Below are 18,992 nucleotides of genomic sequence, written 5' to 3' on the forward strand. Positions count from 1 at the left end.
TTAAAATATCAAAAATAACCACCCACCTTAAACCAAAATTTCAGTTTTAATTTGTCTTTTTTTAACGCAACAAGGTCAAATTTTCTTAAATTATTCCAACCGTTAGCCATGTGAACTTCGAAGTAAGGAGAGACCTCCTTCCTCATTTCGTGTCCAGATCCTTTTGATAATGGATAAGAGGTGCTGTTCTAAGACTTTAAGGAATTGTGTGACATCCAGTGAAAATGCCCAACTAATGGCTCACCATAAATTTCACTTTAAACATCTACAGTCACTGGAGGGACACGCAGAAGTCAATAAGCACTTTTGTTTCTGATGACAGGACACCACATCATGCATAGCTACAGCTGCATAAATAGGATTTATCTGAATCCAAACAGATATTTTTATATTTGCAATGAATACACACACATTACTTTTACAACTAACTTTTAAAAACAGTACTTTTTAAAACTAACTGAACAAAGTACTGCTCCTTCTGGAAGAATTACAAAATGGTGGATGCAAAACTAGCACATTGGTAGATAAATGGTAGATAATAAACCTATTACTTGTTCCATTGGTAGAGATGTCAAACAAGATAAGCACCAGTAATAATGGTGATTTCGGTACCCACCATGCCAATTTGCCAGTCTGAGCATTGTGGATCAGTAGGAAACATATAAACTGACACTTGTGCTCCCTGAAGCTATAGGTGGGAAACATTTTTAAACATGGGGTACAACAGTCCAGGAACGCCAATACAAGGTTAGGAATTGTCTGAACGTTCTTTCTTCTGTTTATGTGGGTCACAGCAGCAAAGTTAAGGAAAAGCCGAGCATTTTTAATTGCGAAAGGTCAAAATCTGTAAATACTGTATGTATGAGGGGTATCTCCATTGCTGTAGTATTGCAATGCTCCTTTCAGTTGCCAGAGTTCTATCACTGAGTTAAGGGAATTAAGGCTTCCTTTAGGGACTGAAACAAACAGCAGCATTGTGCCCTTTGAGGTACCAATGCCCACAGCAAGCCTGGGTTGCAGCTGCAATTTCATTTTTACCCCCAGGGTACAGCTCTGAAAGCGAGCTCTCCATTCCTCAGCTGGTGTGTGGGAAAGACAAAGTGCGCTCCTAACAACGCACTGTCGCCTTGGTTTCACTGGCTCTGAAAGCAGCTGTGACCAGTCCCACTGCCTGGATGTTAGCGTAGATGTCTGCCTCAGAATCATTGCTAGGCAGTGACATGATTCCCTGGCAGTAACAAAACAGGAACTGATGGGCAACTTTGGTGCAAATTCATTCTTAATGACACATACTGTATTTAACATGGGATAGAAATTTCATTAAGACTGACACCTTTAGATGGTATTTATTCCTCTTAGTTGTATGTTACCAGTAGTTGAACTGTGTTGTTTTAAATCTCCTTTCAAAACATTTATCCTGCATATGTTGAACTTTTTGGATTAAATAAAGTATTGACTTATACATAAGACATTAATACCAAAACATTGCTACATACATAAGATACATAAACGATTTTGGCAAATATGTAACTCTTATGTATTCTAACCCTCTTGGAAATCCAAGGAGTAAACCAAACTGCAAACACCAAGGACGTACTGCTGTAGTCACTTACATGCACCTGATGTACAGAATTACATGTACATAGTGTATTATTGTAGCATGTGTACCTTGAAGTATAATAAAGTATAAAAAAGACTTTTTCAAGTCACCATACATTTAAAGTGATTTATGTTCAATTTGTTTATTGGTTTTTAGGGGGAAAATTATTATATTATATAATAAATTATATTAAATGGTACTGTATAAAATAATTAACAAACGTGAACAATCACCATGGCATGACAGAACTCCCAACATAATGTCAACTTTGTTTAGGAAACAAGTCAAATATCAGTAATAAGGGTATTGACTGTACTCAAACATACTGATATTCAAACCTCTCTCATAACGTCCTTGTGAGGAATGGCTACACGACAACATAGTTACCGTGGTAAAGTGGTACAATAAAAGCCATACCTCTGTAATACTGGTCTCTCTTAAATATTTTTCTGTGCTTCATATATGAATTTCACACTAAAGGACAGTGCTGTCCACACAAATACACAATGTCCTTGTGGCTCCTTCTTCTGTTTCCACTGTTATCTGATGCAAGTATCAAACAAACCAATAAACGGGCATATCACACAAAATACTCTCCGTGACATCTCAAGACAGCACAGTTCTTTCAGAAAAGTGCAATATCCAAGTAACAGAACTGTGGTCTGCATGAAACTACAAATGAACTAAAATGTAAACTTGATTTGGGATTAAATTAATTTGCCTCATTCAAAACATACTGAACCTCAACTAAAATAAAACGTAACCCACAATTATAACTGCATTAACTAGATGCCAAAGTTTTATAAGTAAATGCACTTTTAAGAAATAAATGTTACAATAGATCATAATTCTTTATAGTGTCATAGTGCTGATATAGCACTGATAGTGTCATCTTGTCTGGAATATCATCACTTTGGTGCATCCGGTCTTCTGTGTAATTTGAAAGAGGAGGTATGCATTTATTCAAACCAATGTATTTGTTCCACAGTTCACAAACAAGCATTTAAATAAAAGTTCAGTGCTCTTAAAGGGGTACTCCAAGTCCCTCTTCAAGGAGTGACTTACATGGGAACTGGGGAGGGAACTATGCATCAATATCAGCAGTGGTTGAGGTAGGTTATTACTTACAAGTTCAACTACCAGCTCGGTCACTAACTGTGTATTATGTTTAACAAGTCACCTCACTTCTTTGTGCTCTGTCCTTTAGATAAGACAAATAAATGAACTACTTAGTTACTCTGCAGTAGGGAATGTTGATATATACTCCACTCCCTAGTTTTTATTAGGTGCTCTGCTTAGAAGTATCCGCTAAATGACTATATTATGAACAATTATGCTGGGAGTTCTGAATGTTCCTATTTTTCCAGCGTCAAAAAAGTGTGAAAAGCTCTGAAAGCTCATAAAAACTGGATAAATCCAATTAATAATAAAGTCATTTATTTTTAAACAAGACAGACAGCTCCATTGTATTACTTTCTCTTTGTCTTTTATACTACTACAAAGAGTACAATGAAGAGGGGGACATTAATAGAGCAGGGTTTTGTATCTATAACTTGGTCAAAAGGTCTCCATGGCAACTGTGGACCTAAAGAGAGGCCACACAAATAATATAGGCCCTTCTACAGAAACAGCTGGGCCACTCCATTCTGCCATGTAAGAGGGCCTAGTACCATCACTCCGAAGCTTCTGTTATTCATCCATCTCGCCTAAATGAAATAAAAGCTTCAAAAAGTTGTATAACATCTTCGTATGAGGAAACCCATTCTGTGTAATGAAAAATAAACTGCACAAGTATATTCAAGTCACAAGTCCTCCAATCTCTTCCCATGAAAGTAGCATTTTAGTATATATTACCTTTGCAGACTTGCCTCAGAAGAGAGGTCAATAGCTTAGGCTTTGGCTTTTTCAAATTCTACACACTAATTGTGAAATCAACCCCACCATGACAGTTGAGAGCACAATACATTTAACAATTTACATGTTATAAATCAGCTCATCTCTGATGAACCCTGGTGACTTCCAAGAGTAGGATTTGTAGTAGTTGCCATGGGTTGCTCACCTGCTCAGGTTTATGCTGCTGCACACAGTTGTAAATGTAGCTCAGACCCGCTCTGGTTAGAACATAGGAAGCCTGCTCATTGATCAGGGTATCCAAGTGAGCTTCAATCTGTGAAGATCAAGCAGAAATGTGCACTGTGAACACTCTCCTCTGCATCTCCTTCCATATGAAAAAAAACCCCCAAAAACCCTATTTCCAGTTTCTTCAATATCCAACCTCAGTTGAGAGCACAAGGGAATGAAGAACTATGAGGTCCTTATTAATCTAACCAAAATAAAACCGAGTAAGAAGAACAGGCTGAACAACACTGAGCACAGCCTAAGAGTGGACCTGTTTTTCATGAGCATCTATAAGCCAGGGCAATGCAGTCACTGAATGTTGCACACCAGCTATGGAAATCACAAAACAGGAACTACAAACTATTTTCTAAAAATGGTCTCCTTTAAAATGCCCCAAAAATGACTACCAGTTCCAATAGTCATTTGTTGCGTTTCTAATATTTATATTTTAAACCATAAACATCTGGTATCCCCAATTGTTTTCTCATAAACTTGTTTTTTTTCAGTCCAGTATTATACTTGTCCAACATAGACACCAGTCACACCTATTTTCTACCTGACAGGCATCAAACTCCACAATGTCCTATGGGAGAATGAGAAGTCTCTCTCACTGCCAGTACTGGAAGCTTGCAAGAAGGAAGACGGCCCCAGGTGTTGTTCATAAGCAGGGAGGAAAGGATATTCTGTCTGACACAAGCCTACCCAGGCAGTGATTGGCCAGTTCACCGTTGGGAATGACAGTCAACTTATTAGAAAGCCCTGATGTTGACAAGTGAAGCTTAGGCTGAAGCTGGGCTAATGGCTGTCACCTTTACTGAATGAGCTGATCAGAAGTTCCCCAAAGCACATTTCCTTTAATGTAGCTGAGAACATGCATTATTAATAGAGTCTCCCATGTACTGTGTTCAATTCACTGTAAATTAAGAGCTCAACTCTACGTAAATCATTGCAAAGGAATCTAAGATTATATTCTGTTTATAAAGATTACTTATGAAGTAATACAATTCCATGTCAAATAAATTGGGTATAACAAAGATGCAAGGAAATTTTAACAATTATCATCAGTTGTTTGAAACTGGAAATGTTTCACAGCCTTCAAAAGTCCAAAACTTCCTCCTCTGTTAAGGTCATGACATTGTTAGAGGTCTAAACCAGTTATCACCTTCCTGTTTAAAGATCAGCTGTGTGAGTTAATGCAGTTACAGTATAATACAATATTTGTCACATAGATGAACACTTTACACAAACCATGTAATCTACACTGCAGTGAAAAGCTGTAAGCATCTTAGACAAACAGTAAATGCATGTTACGAACATAGACTGCGTTATGGCCATGAAACAACTTGATTAACAACCATCAATGGTAAATTTGAGGAACTGAGATGATAAAAATATTTTTGCACATTTTATTGGAGAAAAAAAACAACATTCAGGCTGTGCCAATCTATTGCTTGGGCTAGAACTGCCAGGAAACTGCTTGAGCTGGGTACGTAAAAGCCACGAGTCAGGACAGGATGTCATCAGTCGCAGACATTCATAAAATATTCACCATCATGTAGTTTACACCCGTTTCTTATTAACATGAGTTGTAAACTGTCACATAAATCTTTCAGCAGGTTAATTTACAAGTGCCTTCAGGCAATTGACACATTTCGGTTTTATCTTGCAACTTGGGAGTTGTATTTTTCTTTTTTCAAGGTTGCATGGCACATAAGATTTGCTGTAAATGACTGTTAAGGTTTTGTAACTATCCTCCATTTGATACTTAACTCACCATCTAAAATAAATTAAACGTAATAACTAGGATATATGCTCCCTATAGAAGTGCACTTTATCTTTATCATTATCTATAGCACTATACATATCATTATGTATAGTAGGTAAGCACACTTCTTTTTTTGGATAACTTCAATCAGGAGCCTTACATTCAATTTTTGTACTGAAAAAAGAACAAAAAGAGCTTTACTCTTTGCCAAACTTCCAGTTGTAGTCTAATATTTCCATCAAATCAATGCTGTAATATAGCAATTCTACAAGACAGCAGGAAAAGGTTGAAATGAACCTTTAAGCAGATGTTCAAAAACAAAGGCAAAACTGGAGAATCCTGGAATTGTACCAGCAACACTATGTTAAGAATTAAGTGTTCAGAAAGATTATAATAATGGTTTCCCCCTCCCTGTAATTGAAAATTAAAAATGACTTTACTCCTTTGAGTATTCAGTATGAAAATATCTTCGGTATTCTTGCCGATATGTGACTCGTGGGATGGAAAGCAGGATGTCTTGGCTCTCCAACGCTGAACCTCCCCACTATAAATTGGGCCCATCCAAATACCTCCAGCAATCAAGTGCTCAAATCGACACCTCTTAATCTGAAGCTTCAAGAAGTAGGCACTTCGGGACCCCATGATCCACAAATGAGGGATGCCCACTACACCTGATAACATCACAACCAATCACTACCCATTGACATGAATTAAAAGGTGTTGCACAAGCAATTTCAGTGCTCTCTAAGATCCTAGCAACCTGTCATTGTGACTGTGACTACTGCTGTCTGAACCATAACAGCATCAAAACTTAGTTTACAAAGTAAGGGTGGGGCAGAGGGATTTATGTAAACCAGAACTGTGCCCAAATCTTCCTTGGCAGAGGAAGAGGCTCTGATGAGGTCTCAACTGTAATTTCACCTGAGCACTGAAATAATACAGTTTGACATTTGTTGACACCACTGAATAGCAACAAATATTCATTATAGCAGCTCCAAAATATAGGAGAGCAGACTTTCTAAGATTCTCCACAGGGAACCAAATTCTCTGAAACTTTGTACATGCCCCAATGGAAGACCTGACTTCAGTGTGAAACGACGCACAAAATCCTGCCCTTGTCCACTGGCTCTGTACCAAGAGTAGAGGACAAACTGACATGAATCCAGCTGTTCCTCTCAATGTGGAACTTTTATAACCTCATCAGAGTTTTACATAGTCAAGCATTCACAATTAGGATGACTGTACATTCAACATTCACATTTTTACACTCAAGAGTAAAAACATTAAACTGGTATATAATCAATAAAGTTTAAATTATAAAGCAAATACACTTTCATGTGATTATGAATGTTGACACTGATTATTACATGATTGACCACATCGACCAACATATACTGTATAACCCTGTATTTTTACGAGTTTCTTGTAATTTATGTGATAGATCAGCCATTTGCATCTATCATGGCAAGTTTGATTTTACATACTCGTTTACTTGGCACATTTTATTATTTTTTTAACAAAATTGTCGTTGTGTGCTCTCAACATCTGTTTGTACATCACCATTTGTTGTGTTAAATTCCTAGCTGCCCTAAAGAACTCTGTGAATTAACTGCTCCAATTTCTTATTTCATCATTTCAAATCACCAAATCACCACACAGTGGAACTCAGGACAGATAAGTACTAAAAACTATTGACTCATTCCTACTAATTTTGCAATTTTAAATAAAAAAACAAAATGACACAATCTGGCACTAAAAATAGATACCAAGCCAAGTCCAAAGTCAAAGTAGTACCTGAAACTCCAGCATCTCCAGCCGCTTGTCTGTGAACTCAAAGAGAGCCAGTGTGGTCTTCATCATGTACAACGAGTTGACCATGTACGTAGCCATGTCAGCGGTGCCCAGATTGCTCGCAGACACTGTGCAGAGCTGCAAGAGTGGATCCAAGATACAGGACAGCACCTTGAAAGGAGAGAGAAAGTGTTATTTACTTCAAGTTACAGACCTCATCCCAAAAAATCTTTTAACATTAAAGTGATACAGGACTGGCAAGATTAGTTTACCCCTTCGAGGTCTTTTATTCGTAAACAGGGAGACAAAATGACATGGTAGATAACACTGCTGCTGGGTCTTGGGTTTAATTCCAGATCTGTGTGATATTTACATGTTCTCCCTGTGTTTGAAGGTTTCTTTGCATGTGTTGTGCATGAGACTGGCATCCCATCCAGGGTGTATTCCCACTCTCCATCCATTATCACACCTGCGTATTCCTAGTTACGGGTCACTACAACTCGTAGGAAGCGTAGAGTTACAAGGTGGGACTACAACCTGGATGCCAGCTCATTACAGGACACACACATGGATAATTAAGAGTCTCCAATTTACCTAGACAGCATGCCTTTGGAAGTGTGGTTAGAAATCAGAATACCCAAAGGCAAAACCCCACAAACACAGGGAGAACATGAAAACTCTACTTAGAAGTTTGTGATCAAACCCACAACTGAATGGTAAGAGGAACCAATGCTGACTGCCATACAGTCTTACTACCCCGGCAGTAGTAGTAAAAATAAAATAATTTAGCATTCATGTTTCTCATTTGTTGTTATACGATGATTCATTTGCATTGCAAAAACTACAAATAATGCAATTAAATGCAAATAATACTCTAATGATCAGGTTGAGGATCAGAGCAAAAAAATGCTTAAGTTAGAACAGAAATACAAATGGAGAAATTTGGAAGTATGGATATGCTGTATTTATCAATATGATATTTAAATACAATATGTTGTATTTACAGCAGCAGCAAAACCCATTTTCACTTTTTGACAATCTCGCACAGTTACTTTCATCATGAAGATCAAATAGGAAGGCAATACCAATGAGCATATATCAGGCACCTGTGCAAAGTCTGCTTGACGGGCGTCTAGTGGCACAACAGAGGAATCGTGGGATGCTAGGACCTCACGCAGCAGTGACAGGGTCTGGGTGAGAGAGCTGGTGGGCCCAAGGTCAGGAGGAGGCAATTCAACCTGGAGAAGGAAACTGGAATAACTTCTTCTGCACTTTCATGAGCATTACAAGCAAACTGAATCACAGGAAATCTTGATAATGGGATGAAACAATATTTTTTCCTGGCTGTTTTAAATGTAATATTAGGTAGGCCGATATTTAGCCACTGGTGCTGATGATGAAAATGCATGGTCTTCATTGATATGGATATGTCCTTGCATGTGACTGTAAAATCTGATTTTTTCAAGTAATGTTTTCCTGCTTGCTGGATATTGTATTCTGGTTGGGCTTTTTTTTTTCTTTAAATAATCTGAGGGTGCTCTTTCATTCAGATACCCAAAGAAAAACACCAAGTTCCATACTGTTATAAATAAGTAACATTCTGACATGCAGTAGCACACACTTCTTGTGATGTTAGATAAATCTTTTGAAATGCTACTTGAAAATAAGGCTTAAGACATATTCTTTTCTAGCTTTGCTTAGAATAAGTATTAAGAATTCACCTTTACTGGCAGTGCTGAATTGGATCTGCACTGTGGGAAAACTGGCTTCTAAATCAATCTTATTAATTTAGTTATCCCATCATATTTGTCTTCAGTGGAAAAACGGACCAGCATCCGTGTGAAATTTATCTTCGTTATTACACTGATTCACCCACCTCCACAGCAAAACATTATCAATCATTCTTATATATTTAAGTAATAACACTAACAGGAAGATTTCAGAAAGTTGTCATTTTGCTCTTAGGCTCAGGCATTCAAAGGCTGGACATACAGAATAGATGCTATTCTTTTTAATAGTTTTTGTTTTATAGAAATGCATAAAAATGCATAAAAGCCACATGGGAACCCTGGGCATAGTGATTTAATGTGGGTGTGTAAACCTCCAGCTCTGCTACATAACATAAAACTTAGCAACAATGACAGTATACACATAAATTACTCACATAAAGTGACATTAGACTATATGAAGTTTTACAAATAACAGAGGCATGCTATACTCAAAAGAATTCCACAGAGAGGCAAGACACCAAGGTAGGGCAATGCTTGCTAGTCGTACTTGAGAAAAGTCCATCATGAAATTTTATAAGTAGTTGGAAGGTTGTTTCTTGTTCGGAAAACATTTCTGTTTTTTTACAAAAGTAGATAAAAAAACCATCCGTGTCTAACATTAGTCTTTAACATTTACCTTTGCCCACAGTAGAAAAACTTCCAGATTCCCAATAAGCCACTTATTTCTTTAGTGGTGAATTTAAAAATACTTCTAGCCTTCAATATCCTGTCAAGCCCTCGTAAAATTATAGGAGCAATCATAGGAAACAGTGTTCTGAGTATTATTTTTAGTTTTGTTTGAAAGTCATAAATTTCTTTCTGATGTCCTGCAATTTGATTATCACCACGTTAAGGGGATAATTCTTTCTGCAGCACTGAATGAAGACCTTCTTGGCAACAGGTAGCAACCGGTATTGATCATTCACTTAACAGCCTGTTCTCAGATAGAAACTGGGCCGTGTTCAGGGATATTTTGGAAATAATTTAGGCCTGGAAGACAGATACTGTTTTTTTTATTCCAGCTCACACTTAATCTGTGTACGTGTCAGCTTCCATATGTTTACAAGGCATATCTCCTGCTAAAAAAAACCTGATTTTAAAAGTTGAGCTCCCTTAATTTATTTTCCATTCTTTCTCAATATTATTATACAATATTATTATATTGTATTATATTACACTGCAGCAAGGACAGTTGACTGTCCACCCGCCTTTCCATTTCTGTAGAAAATATTTAGTCTTTTTAACACCATCTTAAATCACTTCTTTTAACATAGGAATACTGCATCCGTAATAAAACTATTAATCTGTGAAGTGTTACAATACTGATTGCAAAACTTGACTTACATGTCATTGTTAACCATTTAACATGGATGTTTACTGAAACACATTCACCCTGGTAAGTGGCAGTCAAGGTACTCTAGATAATTAACCACTTTAAGATAAAGCTTGTCGATATTAAGCTTTACATCTGTATTTTTAAGACCCTTACAAATTTAGTGTTAAGCTTTTCTTTCCACATTTTCAGGGCAGGTGATTGAACTTCTTTAGAAAGGAATGCCTTAACACTTTAAGAATCATTCTCTCTTTCTCAAGGTATATAGTTCAGATTAGGCTCTGTTTATGCATTCTATATATATGAGTTTTTTTCAAAAAACTGTGATGAAACACTTACCTTTTAATCAAAAAGGTTCCATAATTACCTTTGACAAAATAAGATGCAGTTGTGGTTTTAGGGTTTTAGAATTACCCTCATTTAATATTGACTGAAATAAACTCATTTAAGCTTTATATCCCCCAGTTATACAAAGAACACAATCAACAGGTCATAGGCAGAACAACTAATTTGATATTATGTGAATTTGTAAAAACTGTCATTGTTTTGCTAGCTTTAAAAAAGAAGCACCAAGAAGAAGAAAGCTTAAAAATAACCACAGAGGTGCTAAGCACAAAATAATGTTTCCTGCTTTAATATTTCTCTGTAAATTTATTGTATATATAGCACCTCACAAAAGAATTACAGATCATGTGGGGATATTTTTCAAGTGAATGGTTTTAATCTGGATCTTGAATACTCAGACAACACTTTTATGGGTGAAAGAAGTCAAATCTGAGTAAAACCTTGGAACAACTACTGCTTCTTTGCAGAAAATGTTTTTTTTTTTTGCTTTATCAAATGCACCACACATGATTGAGCTATACATAATTAGTATAATATACTTTTATTATGTTTAATGTTAACAAGCGTATGTCAAAATTAACTTTAATTGCATTTTCAACTTTTGACAATTTATTGCAAATTGCAAATTTATACTCAATAAACGTTTGTGCTACATGGTCTTGGAATTTTTTTTTCCAAACAATGAAATAAAAATATCTAATATTTATTTCATATAACTGGTGTCTAGTTACTAATTAGCCAGTAAAATCCTCCTGCATTGTATTTCATTTGTTCTGAAAGGTATGTTGTTAAATATTCAAAGTTACGAAATCCACAGAACACTACATTTTCATGGCTGTTTTTCACAATCACATAAGCTTTTTTAACATAAAAAGACAGCCGAGATCAACTATTCCTGGCTATGCTTCAGTAATCAGTAGCTGGCTTGCAGCTCTGTGACGCTGCTTTGAGAAGCAGGCCAGACTACTCAAAAATTAGGAATTTCCTTAGCATTTCAAGAAGAAAATATTTTCACACCAGAGCGATAATTCATGAATTCTACACTGGCATGTGTTATTTTTTTTATCTGCAGTGCATGATTTCCAAGAATGACAGAACAATAAGAACCATCCTCCTAAACCCACAGGGTAGAAGACTGTAATAATATTTTTCACTACTCTCAAGGTTTTCCATCCATCCATTTTTTAATCGCTTTTTCTAATTCAGGGTCACGGGGGAGCAGGAGCCCATCCCGGCAAGCAATGGGGCAAGGCAGGGTACACCCTGGATGGGACACCAGTCCATCGCAGTGCAGACAGGCACGTAGATGTTCACACCAGGACCAATATTCCTAGAAGCCAATTAACCTGCCAGTATGTTTTGGGACCTTGGGTGAAAACCAGAGCACCTGGAGGAAACCCTCACAAACATGCGGAGAACAGACAAACTCCACGCAGACAACACCCCAGGTCTGGAATTGAACCCAGGGCCCCAGGGCTTAGAGGTATCAATGCTAACCACTGCACCTCTGTGCTGCTCTCTCTCAGGGTTTAAATTTCTGAATTTCTGCAGATTAACAAGATTTTATGGAAGCATGCTTTTTGGAATACAACAGAAGCATAACAACTAAGAACCTGTCCACTACACCAATATGCAATTCCACAATTGTATATGCACTCCAATAAACTGGTAGCCACATTTTCATTAAAAATAGATACATTTTCCATAAGACTGTCAAAATTGTACTATACTTCAGTTTTTAAATATGTCACAATGATCACACAAAACCCATCCATTGCCTGGATTTATTACACTACCGAAAGGAAATGCAGTCGCAGACTTGGTGAACAGTTCATGGTGACTATTCTGATTCCCAGTTGCTGCATGGACTTGGATTTTAAGCAATTTCCACAAAATTATATTTAGAAGCAAGACTCCCCAAAGCAGAACTAGAAAAACAGTAATCTGGAATTTTTTCTCTGTTGAAGGATTAGTTATACTGCCATGATGAGATGTTAAGACATGATTATGCCAATGAACACCACACAGTGGTTCACCACTGCCTGACCACAACCTTTTTTAAGCTGATCTGTTACCCACCTTATCCATCAGCTTGCTGGCGTGCAGGCTCAGGCTGTTGAAGAACATTTTCTTGCTCAGGATGTGCATCTCTTCAATGGTTATGAGAAGAGTCGCTGCACTGGTTCCCACAATGCCACTGTAAGAGGAAATAAAAGGACACCAAGTCCTTTAGTCGGTCTGTCACTGCTTTCCTCATCCACTTAAAAAATAAAGCAGGTTTTGCTGAAGAAACTACTGAACTATATCAACAGGGGTCTCCCTTTGCTTCCGTTAAACCTGGAATGCTGAACTTATAGAAGAGGAAATCCTGTGGAAGAAACATATCATGTTTGTGTACAAGTTGATTCAGCTACAGTTGTGTTTCAACAGCATGGTCATTTTATGCTATTGACCTACAGTATGACAACCAATATTATTGTGGTAAATTAGAATGACATTCGATGAACCAACAGACATGGTTAAGATATCTTCAGAAGCCAACGTTTTGTCTGTTTCAAATAACTAAGTTTCTGACTCTTCAAATGTGACAGCTTCAAATGTATTTGGCTTTGAATATTTGTTTTTTCTCCCTTGTTTTAAATACTGTATATGTTCATGTTTTGTCAAAGCAGTGAAAATTTTCTCATTTAAATGTCATAAAGTACAACAATTGTACAACCGGGACAGTTCCAAACAATTAACCAGGAATCTGGAAGGTTCCATGTTGAGTTCTTTTAGGTTATGGTAATGAGATGCTTTAAGAATTAAATGTACAACAGCTGCTGTCTAGAGTTTCTCTTTGTTGCTGCTTTTAGTTTTCCTGCAGTATGCATAGTAAAGAATTATTTTCAGTACCTAATAGTATGATGGTAGAACTTGAGGAGATTGGATATCTTATACAATAGAACAGCCCCTGGTTCAGCCACTATCACCTGTTCAATCCGCACCTGCGTTACAATGGAGAAAGAAAACAGTAATATAGGAGTGTAAGTCTGTAAGTCTGTAAGTCTGATCTGAGCACCAGAACAAAAACATTAAACACTACAACATTTCATTTTAAGACTAGTGAAAGAGAAACAAATTAACAGATGAATTTGATAGCCAGAGAAGCTATAGATCAACTTTAATCAAAGCTTATTTAATGGATGGATAATATATGGATAATATGAAAGCTATTCATAGAAACAAGGCTGTTACTGAGTTTGTGTTCCATCAATGCAATTTGTACAATAGCCTGCAGTTCAGAAAACATACAGTACATCTGCTTAATCATCCACAAATAATGTCCTTTACCCTTTAGAGTTTATTAGAATGAGGCTACACAGCATGAGGTTTCCCCTGTATAACAGCTTGAAACTGGTCTCTCACCTTGAGGGGTCTGCAGACTCCCTCTGTTATGTGTCCCACAACCTCCTGCATGCTCTCTTCTATTCCTGGAAACATTCAAGGACAAAGATTCAATATTGTCTGCCTCTACAGTGGCTATCACCATGAGCAACACCAATCTTCAGCACCTTGTGCAGATAAAAAGAATTATGTGTGCCCATATATCTATCCTTGAGATATGACCTTTTTTTACAGAAGCCATCATTTTTACTGATAATACTTAATTGGAATAACATGTCAAACACTAGTCAGTGAACTTAATGCAATCTGCTGTTAAAATTAAATGATAATCCCTTCCCCAACACCACTCTTTAAAAGTAATATAGTCCCTTTAAGCCACATAAGGAATCTGCACACCATTCACTGTTTTTAGTATTGACTAGTTTATTAGCAACTAGTAGTTAATTATAAAAAAAGTTTTTCTGATCAGCACATTTAACTGACGTGTTAAATTGGATAACACAGTCTGAATAAAAGTTTTCAGTTGTTTTGAAAACGGTAAAGAAAAAACTGTATTATTAATTAAAATACAACACAAGCATCAACCAGATCTCAAAAATAGAACAAAAGCATTATGAAAATTGAACAAACCCTGTAAATATCCATGGATGGGGTTAAAATTCACAAATAGCAAAATCATTTCAAAATAAAAGTTTGAAGTGCAAAGAGGAAGGAAAAGCCAACGTTGATGTCTTTACAGACACTCCAAACAGGGTGGCTCTTGCAGACAGCAGACACCGAACAGCTATTCCCTGAACATCTGCCTTTAACCCATCACATAAAGCGGTGAGGATATTGGATTTAGCATACTCCAGGAAAAATGGTCCAGGATAGGGACCAACAGTGTAAGTGAGCTGGGAAAATAATATCAAGAATAAATAAAAAGGTGTTTCAAAAACGGGAAAATCCTAGATTACGTATAATTAGTTATGTTCATTTAGAAATCGTGTTGCACTATTCTCACAGCTAGTGCCATTACTAGTGCTGTTGCGTGCCATTATTTCCTGTATGGTGTGCTGAATCTATGCACAAAGGATTGTTTCTGCCAAATATGATGCTCTATTATCTCTTCTGAATTCATAATGAGACTGAAACAGTCAAAAATGAAACAGCAGTGAAGGCCAAACTCTATGAGCATCAAAGTAGATAAGCTGCGATTATACATAATTATCATTTTTGGGCACTACCAAATTTACAATAAAGCAGTTTTTGCCTGATGGAAATGATCAAAATCTCCAAAGGATGTGGCTTTAAGACTGCGATGCAAATTAAAACGCGTAGTTCACCATGTCCTCATTTCAGACACAAAAAGGCTAACACAATCTTTCCAAAAGTCACTACTAATATGAACAGAACTATAACTATAGTATGCATCCACCTCGCGTCTGGGCAGAGGCAACATTGACAGTGACCTGTTTCTGGACTGAACACATCTACTGCTACATCTGTTCTCTTTCTTTTCCTGTTTACAACCGTTTTTGGTGCAATATATGCCAGGGACCTGTGCAATACATTTACATTTATATCAATGTCTATATTTACATCTATATTTCTATTCATATGTGTGATATAATTTTTCTGCGTACTGTTCTGTTCTATTTTGTTCCTTTTGTGTTTGGACTGTGAGTAACTCTTTTAGTGCACCCCTCACTGTACTGATTGTATTGTATGTATTGTACTATTATTATTATTGTATCATTCGTTACACTGTGGCTGTGTTGTCTGTGTAAAGCTGCTGTTGCACTGCAATTTCCCTCACAGGATCAATAAAGTATCTATCTATGAGCAGCACAAAATACTACTACTGATGATGCCAGTATCAGAAACCACAGTGTGAATTAAAATGTTTACTGCCATGCTTACTTGCTTTAACATAACTATTCTAGGTGGCAGTATTGACAAGGGTATTATTTTTACCTTGCATAGTCACCAGTTTTAACAGCGCTTCCAGGTGCTCTTTCTCTGAAGCAGTGGCTTGATGTAACCAGGCTAGCATATCTCCGACATACCTGGAAGAAATGAGCATCCCAGTCAATATCCATTATAACCCTGGCCTGACCCAGTCTTAACTCCTAAGGCTGAGCCTCCCCCTACCAGCTCTGCAGGGTTCACTGAAAGCTCAAGTGTGATGAGACACAGAACTGGCTGGAGAGCAAATTGCGCTCTGGTCAGTTCAGAGAACAGTCAATACTTCAGCCGTTTCTGAGGCGACTAATGTTCTTATAAGAGAAAGTTCCCAGAACACTGGTTCTTAGGAATAGGTTTTAATTCCTGTAATTGTGGAGTAGGCACATTACATTAATTTGGGTGGATACCATAAACCAGTGGATTTATGCTTTTTTACTCTACTGAAGCTAAGCTTGTATTTTGTTTTCCATTTAGTTTTCACGCCACGCGCTGAAGCATTCAAAATAATGGTTACTGCAGTACACGCACATCAAAATATTATCAACACAAATCTATTAACCAGTTTTATTGTCAAAGTACCTTTGCTTCCAACTATAGAGGGAATAGTAGTTAAGACTCCACACTCTGTTTTTATCAAGAAGTGAGTGTTTAAAGGGATTCTGAGCTTCTGCAAGGCAGAGAGATGTTTAGGTCAGGATGGCAGTACCTCATGGGATCATGAGAGTGCATTTCAATGGGGCGAGGTGTTCCCCCCGCGCCACCACGGGTCAGGGCATCGATGAACCCACGGACGACAGCACATCTCCTGGCTGTTCCAAATTCATCCAGTGTGTACCTGCACACCAGGGCAAACAACAACACCATCTGAGAAAAAAAAATGCCAAACCTCTGTGTCTTTACTGTTGTCTGTGTGTTTACGGTCCCCTGATAGGCGTTTACTGTGCTACACCTTGGGGAAAAAAAGTCAAGTAAAGTGAAGCCAAAAAATGAAGAACACTATAACATAAAATACTGCAAGATAATGCAGACAACCACAAAAATATTGCTTTAAGAATTTTTTTTCACTTCATATTTTATCAACTAATGTGCACTGTAATTAACCTAGTGCAGTAAACACCTGTGGAATGCAAACTAGGAAACATCAACAAGCAAACATGTCAGGAAAAAGGTACCCCAAGATTAAGGGTTTGAGAAACCTAAATTATATCAACATAAAAACCAACATGCTATTCTTGAGCCATGAGGTCTTCATTTTTTTGTTGCAACTGAGTTATTATTAACTTACCCTATCTAGTGATTTGTCCTCATCAGTGCAAGCAGATACTGTACATTTTCCATGTCTCTGGTCATTGACTATTAAAGGGAAACTGTAGCACTTTTTTTATATTTTGGGGTTAGAAAGGATCTGCACTCATTAGTGCATTTCAAACCACAATGAAAGTAAAATATACATAGTAACTTGTAAAATCTCCAATGTACATCACAAAATTGACGACAATTCCAGGTATACGCAGCGCGATTCAGAATGAGGATACAAATCTTCTGGTAATGTGAAGTGGCCTTATTACTTTGTAAGCCAAGCAGGCTTTTGAATATATCTGTTTTAATCCAATAGAAATACTGCTTTCGATTTTTGAGACGGTTTTGCCAACAAATACAATTTACTTGTCAACTCTGCACGCAGATCAAATTGGGACATTCCTGCAGTGAAATGTCTGTTGTACAACCTGCATTTACTCACTTGTACATCGCATTTCATTAATCATTCACAGTGACTAGCAAGCAGGAAGGGCCACAACACGTCGCAATTCCTGGGAATTCTCGCTCTAGTCCATGGTGAAACCAGAGGTCTGTGACAACATGGTGACTTACAGTACTTTCACAAAGTTAACAATTTTGTGCTTAATTCGAAAAAATTTCAAATTGGTCAATGAAAATATTTTGTTACCGAGATATACCGAGAATAACCAGTCTGAAAATTCAGACTGAAGTGCCACTTTAACATCTAACTCTAAAACGTATAAGACAGTGGTTCGCAAGGACTACAGACCTCATTGCTAAGGGTTTGGTATATTCCTGCTGCCATATATACCAGCTGCATGCTACTTTTATCCTATTAGTAATTATTTGTAGATATTGTTTAATATCCTGATAACAGATGAAGAACTAAATAGAGGCGATTGCTCCATTATTACTTGTTAGAGTTTCCGGATATTTCATATTTAGGTGCTAGTAGTTCTAAAGAGCCATACGGGTTAAAAAGCTACTCACTCTTTCTGGCAGACTAAACAGAGACAAATGCAGCATGGGGGAGTGACGGATTACAGGAACAGAGCTCTCCTATCATCGGCCGTCCTTGGACATGCAGTGCCAGCCTGAACTACCAGCTTTGGGAAATAAAGTATGAAAACAAGGCAGCAGAGGGGACTCCAAGGGACAGGGACCGAAACTGTTTAAGTTTAAGCTCTAGGAATTGTTTTCAGCCTGGTCCTTGATCTTTCCAGACAAAGCGAGTTCTCAAAAAAGCAGTGGATATGATTAGAAGTTTAGGTACTAAACTCAGCTGCAAATGTCTCATCGCCAACGGAGAGTAAGAGTACCAAAAGCTAGCAAACAGCTGAGAAACAAATGTATTATTCAGGCAGTCCTACTGTAAAAATCCAGACGGAAAGCAGTAAAATCATCTATGTATGGACAAAGGCTCCAATGAGTAGCATTTTACTTGGTATGCACTGTGAATAGTTATTGGGAGACCTGGCTTCGTTTAAAACAGGAAAGCAGCTGAGGCTGATCATGATTAGAATCATGATTATTTTTATTTTGCAAGCCTACTGCATATGCTACAGAGCTGTGCCGAATTTTAAGCAACCCCGATAGTAAAGTTATGCATGTGACATACAGAACTGCTAATACACAGTATTAACTCTAATTCCTAAC

At 37.3% G+C, this 18,992-nt stretch overlaps 1 protein-coding gene across 1 annotated transcript in view; it reads right to left on the reverse strand.

Moving 5' to 3' along the window:
- The window catches only part of cog6 (component of oligomeric golgi complex 6), a 73,733-nt gene that overhangs the window by 13,880 nt on the left and 40,861 nt on the right, over positions 1 to 18,992 (reverse strand). Inside the window, exons 9-16 of the mRNA XM_088639543.1 lie at positions 16,762 to 16,890; positions 16,065 to 16,156; positions 14,130 to 14,194; positions 13,617 to 13,708; positions 12,801 to 12,918; positions 8,381 to 8,512; positions 7,278 to 7,445; positions 3,660 to 3,767 (exon numbers count right to left, since the gene is read on the reverse strand). Coding sequence (XP_088495669.1) covers positions 3,660 to 3,767; positions 7,278 to 7,445; positions 8,381 to 8,512; positions 12,801 to 12,918; positions 13,617 to 13,708; positions 14,130 to 14,194; positions 16,065 to 16,156; positions 16,762 to 16,890 — 904 coding nt within the window. The remainder of the gene's footprint in view (positions 1 to 3,659; positions 3,768 to 7,277; positions 7,446 to 8,380; positions 8,513 to 12,800; positions 12,919 to 13,616; positions 13,709 to 14,129; positions 14,195 to 16,064; positions 16,157 to 16,761; positions 16,891 to 18,992) is intronic.

Source organism: Lepisosteus platostomus, chromosome 7, assembly GCF_059453375.1.
Source record: "Lepisosteus platostomus isolate fLepPlt1 chromosome 7, fLepPlt1.hap1, whole genome shotgun sequence".
Lineage (NCBI taxonomy): Eukaryota > Metazoa > Chordata > Actinopteri > Semionotiformes > Lepisosteidae > Lepisosteus > Lepisosteus platostomus.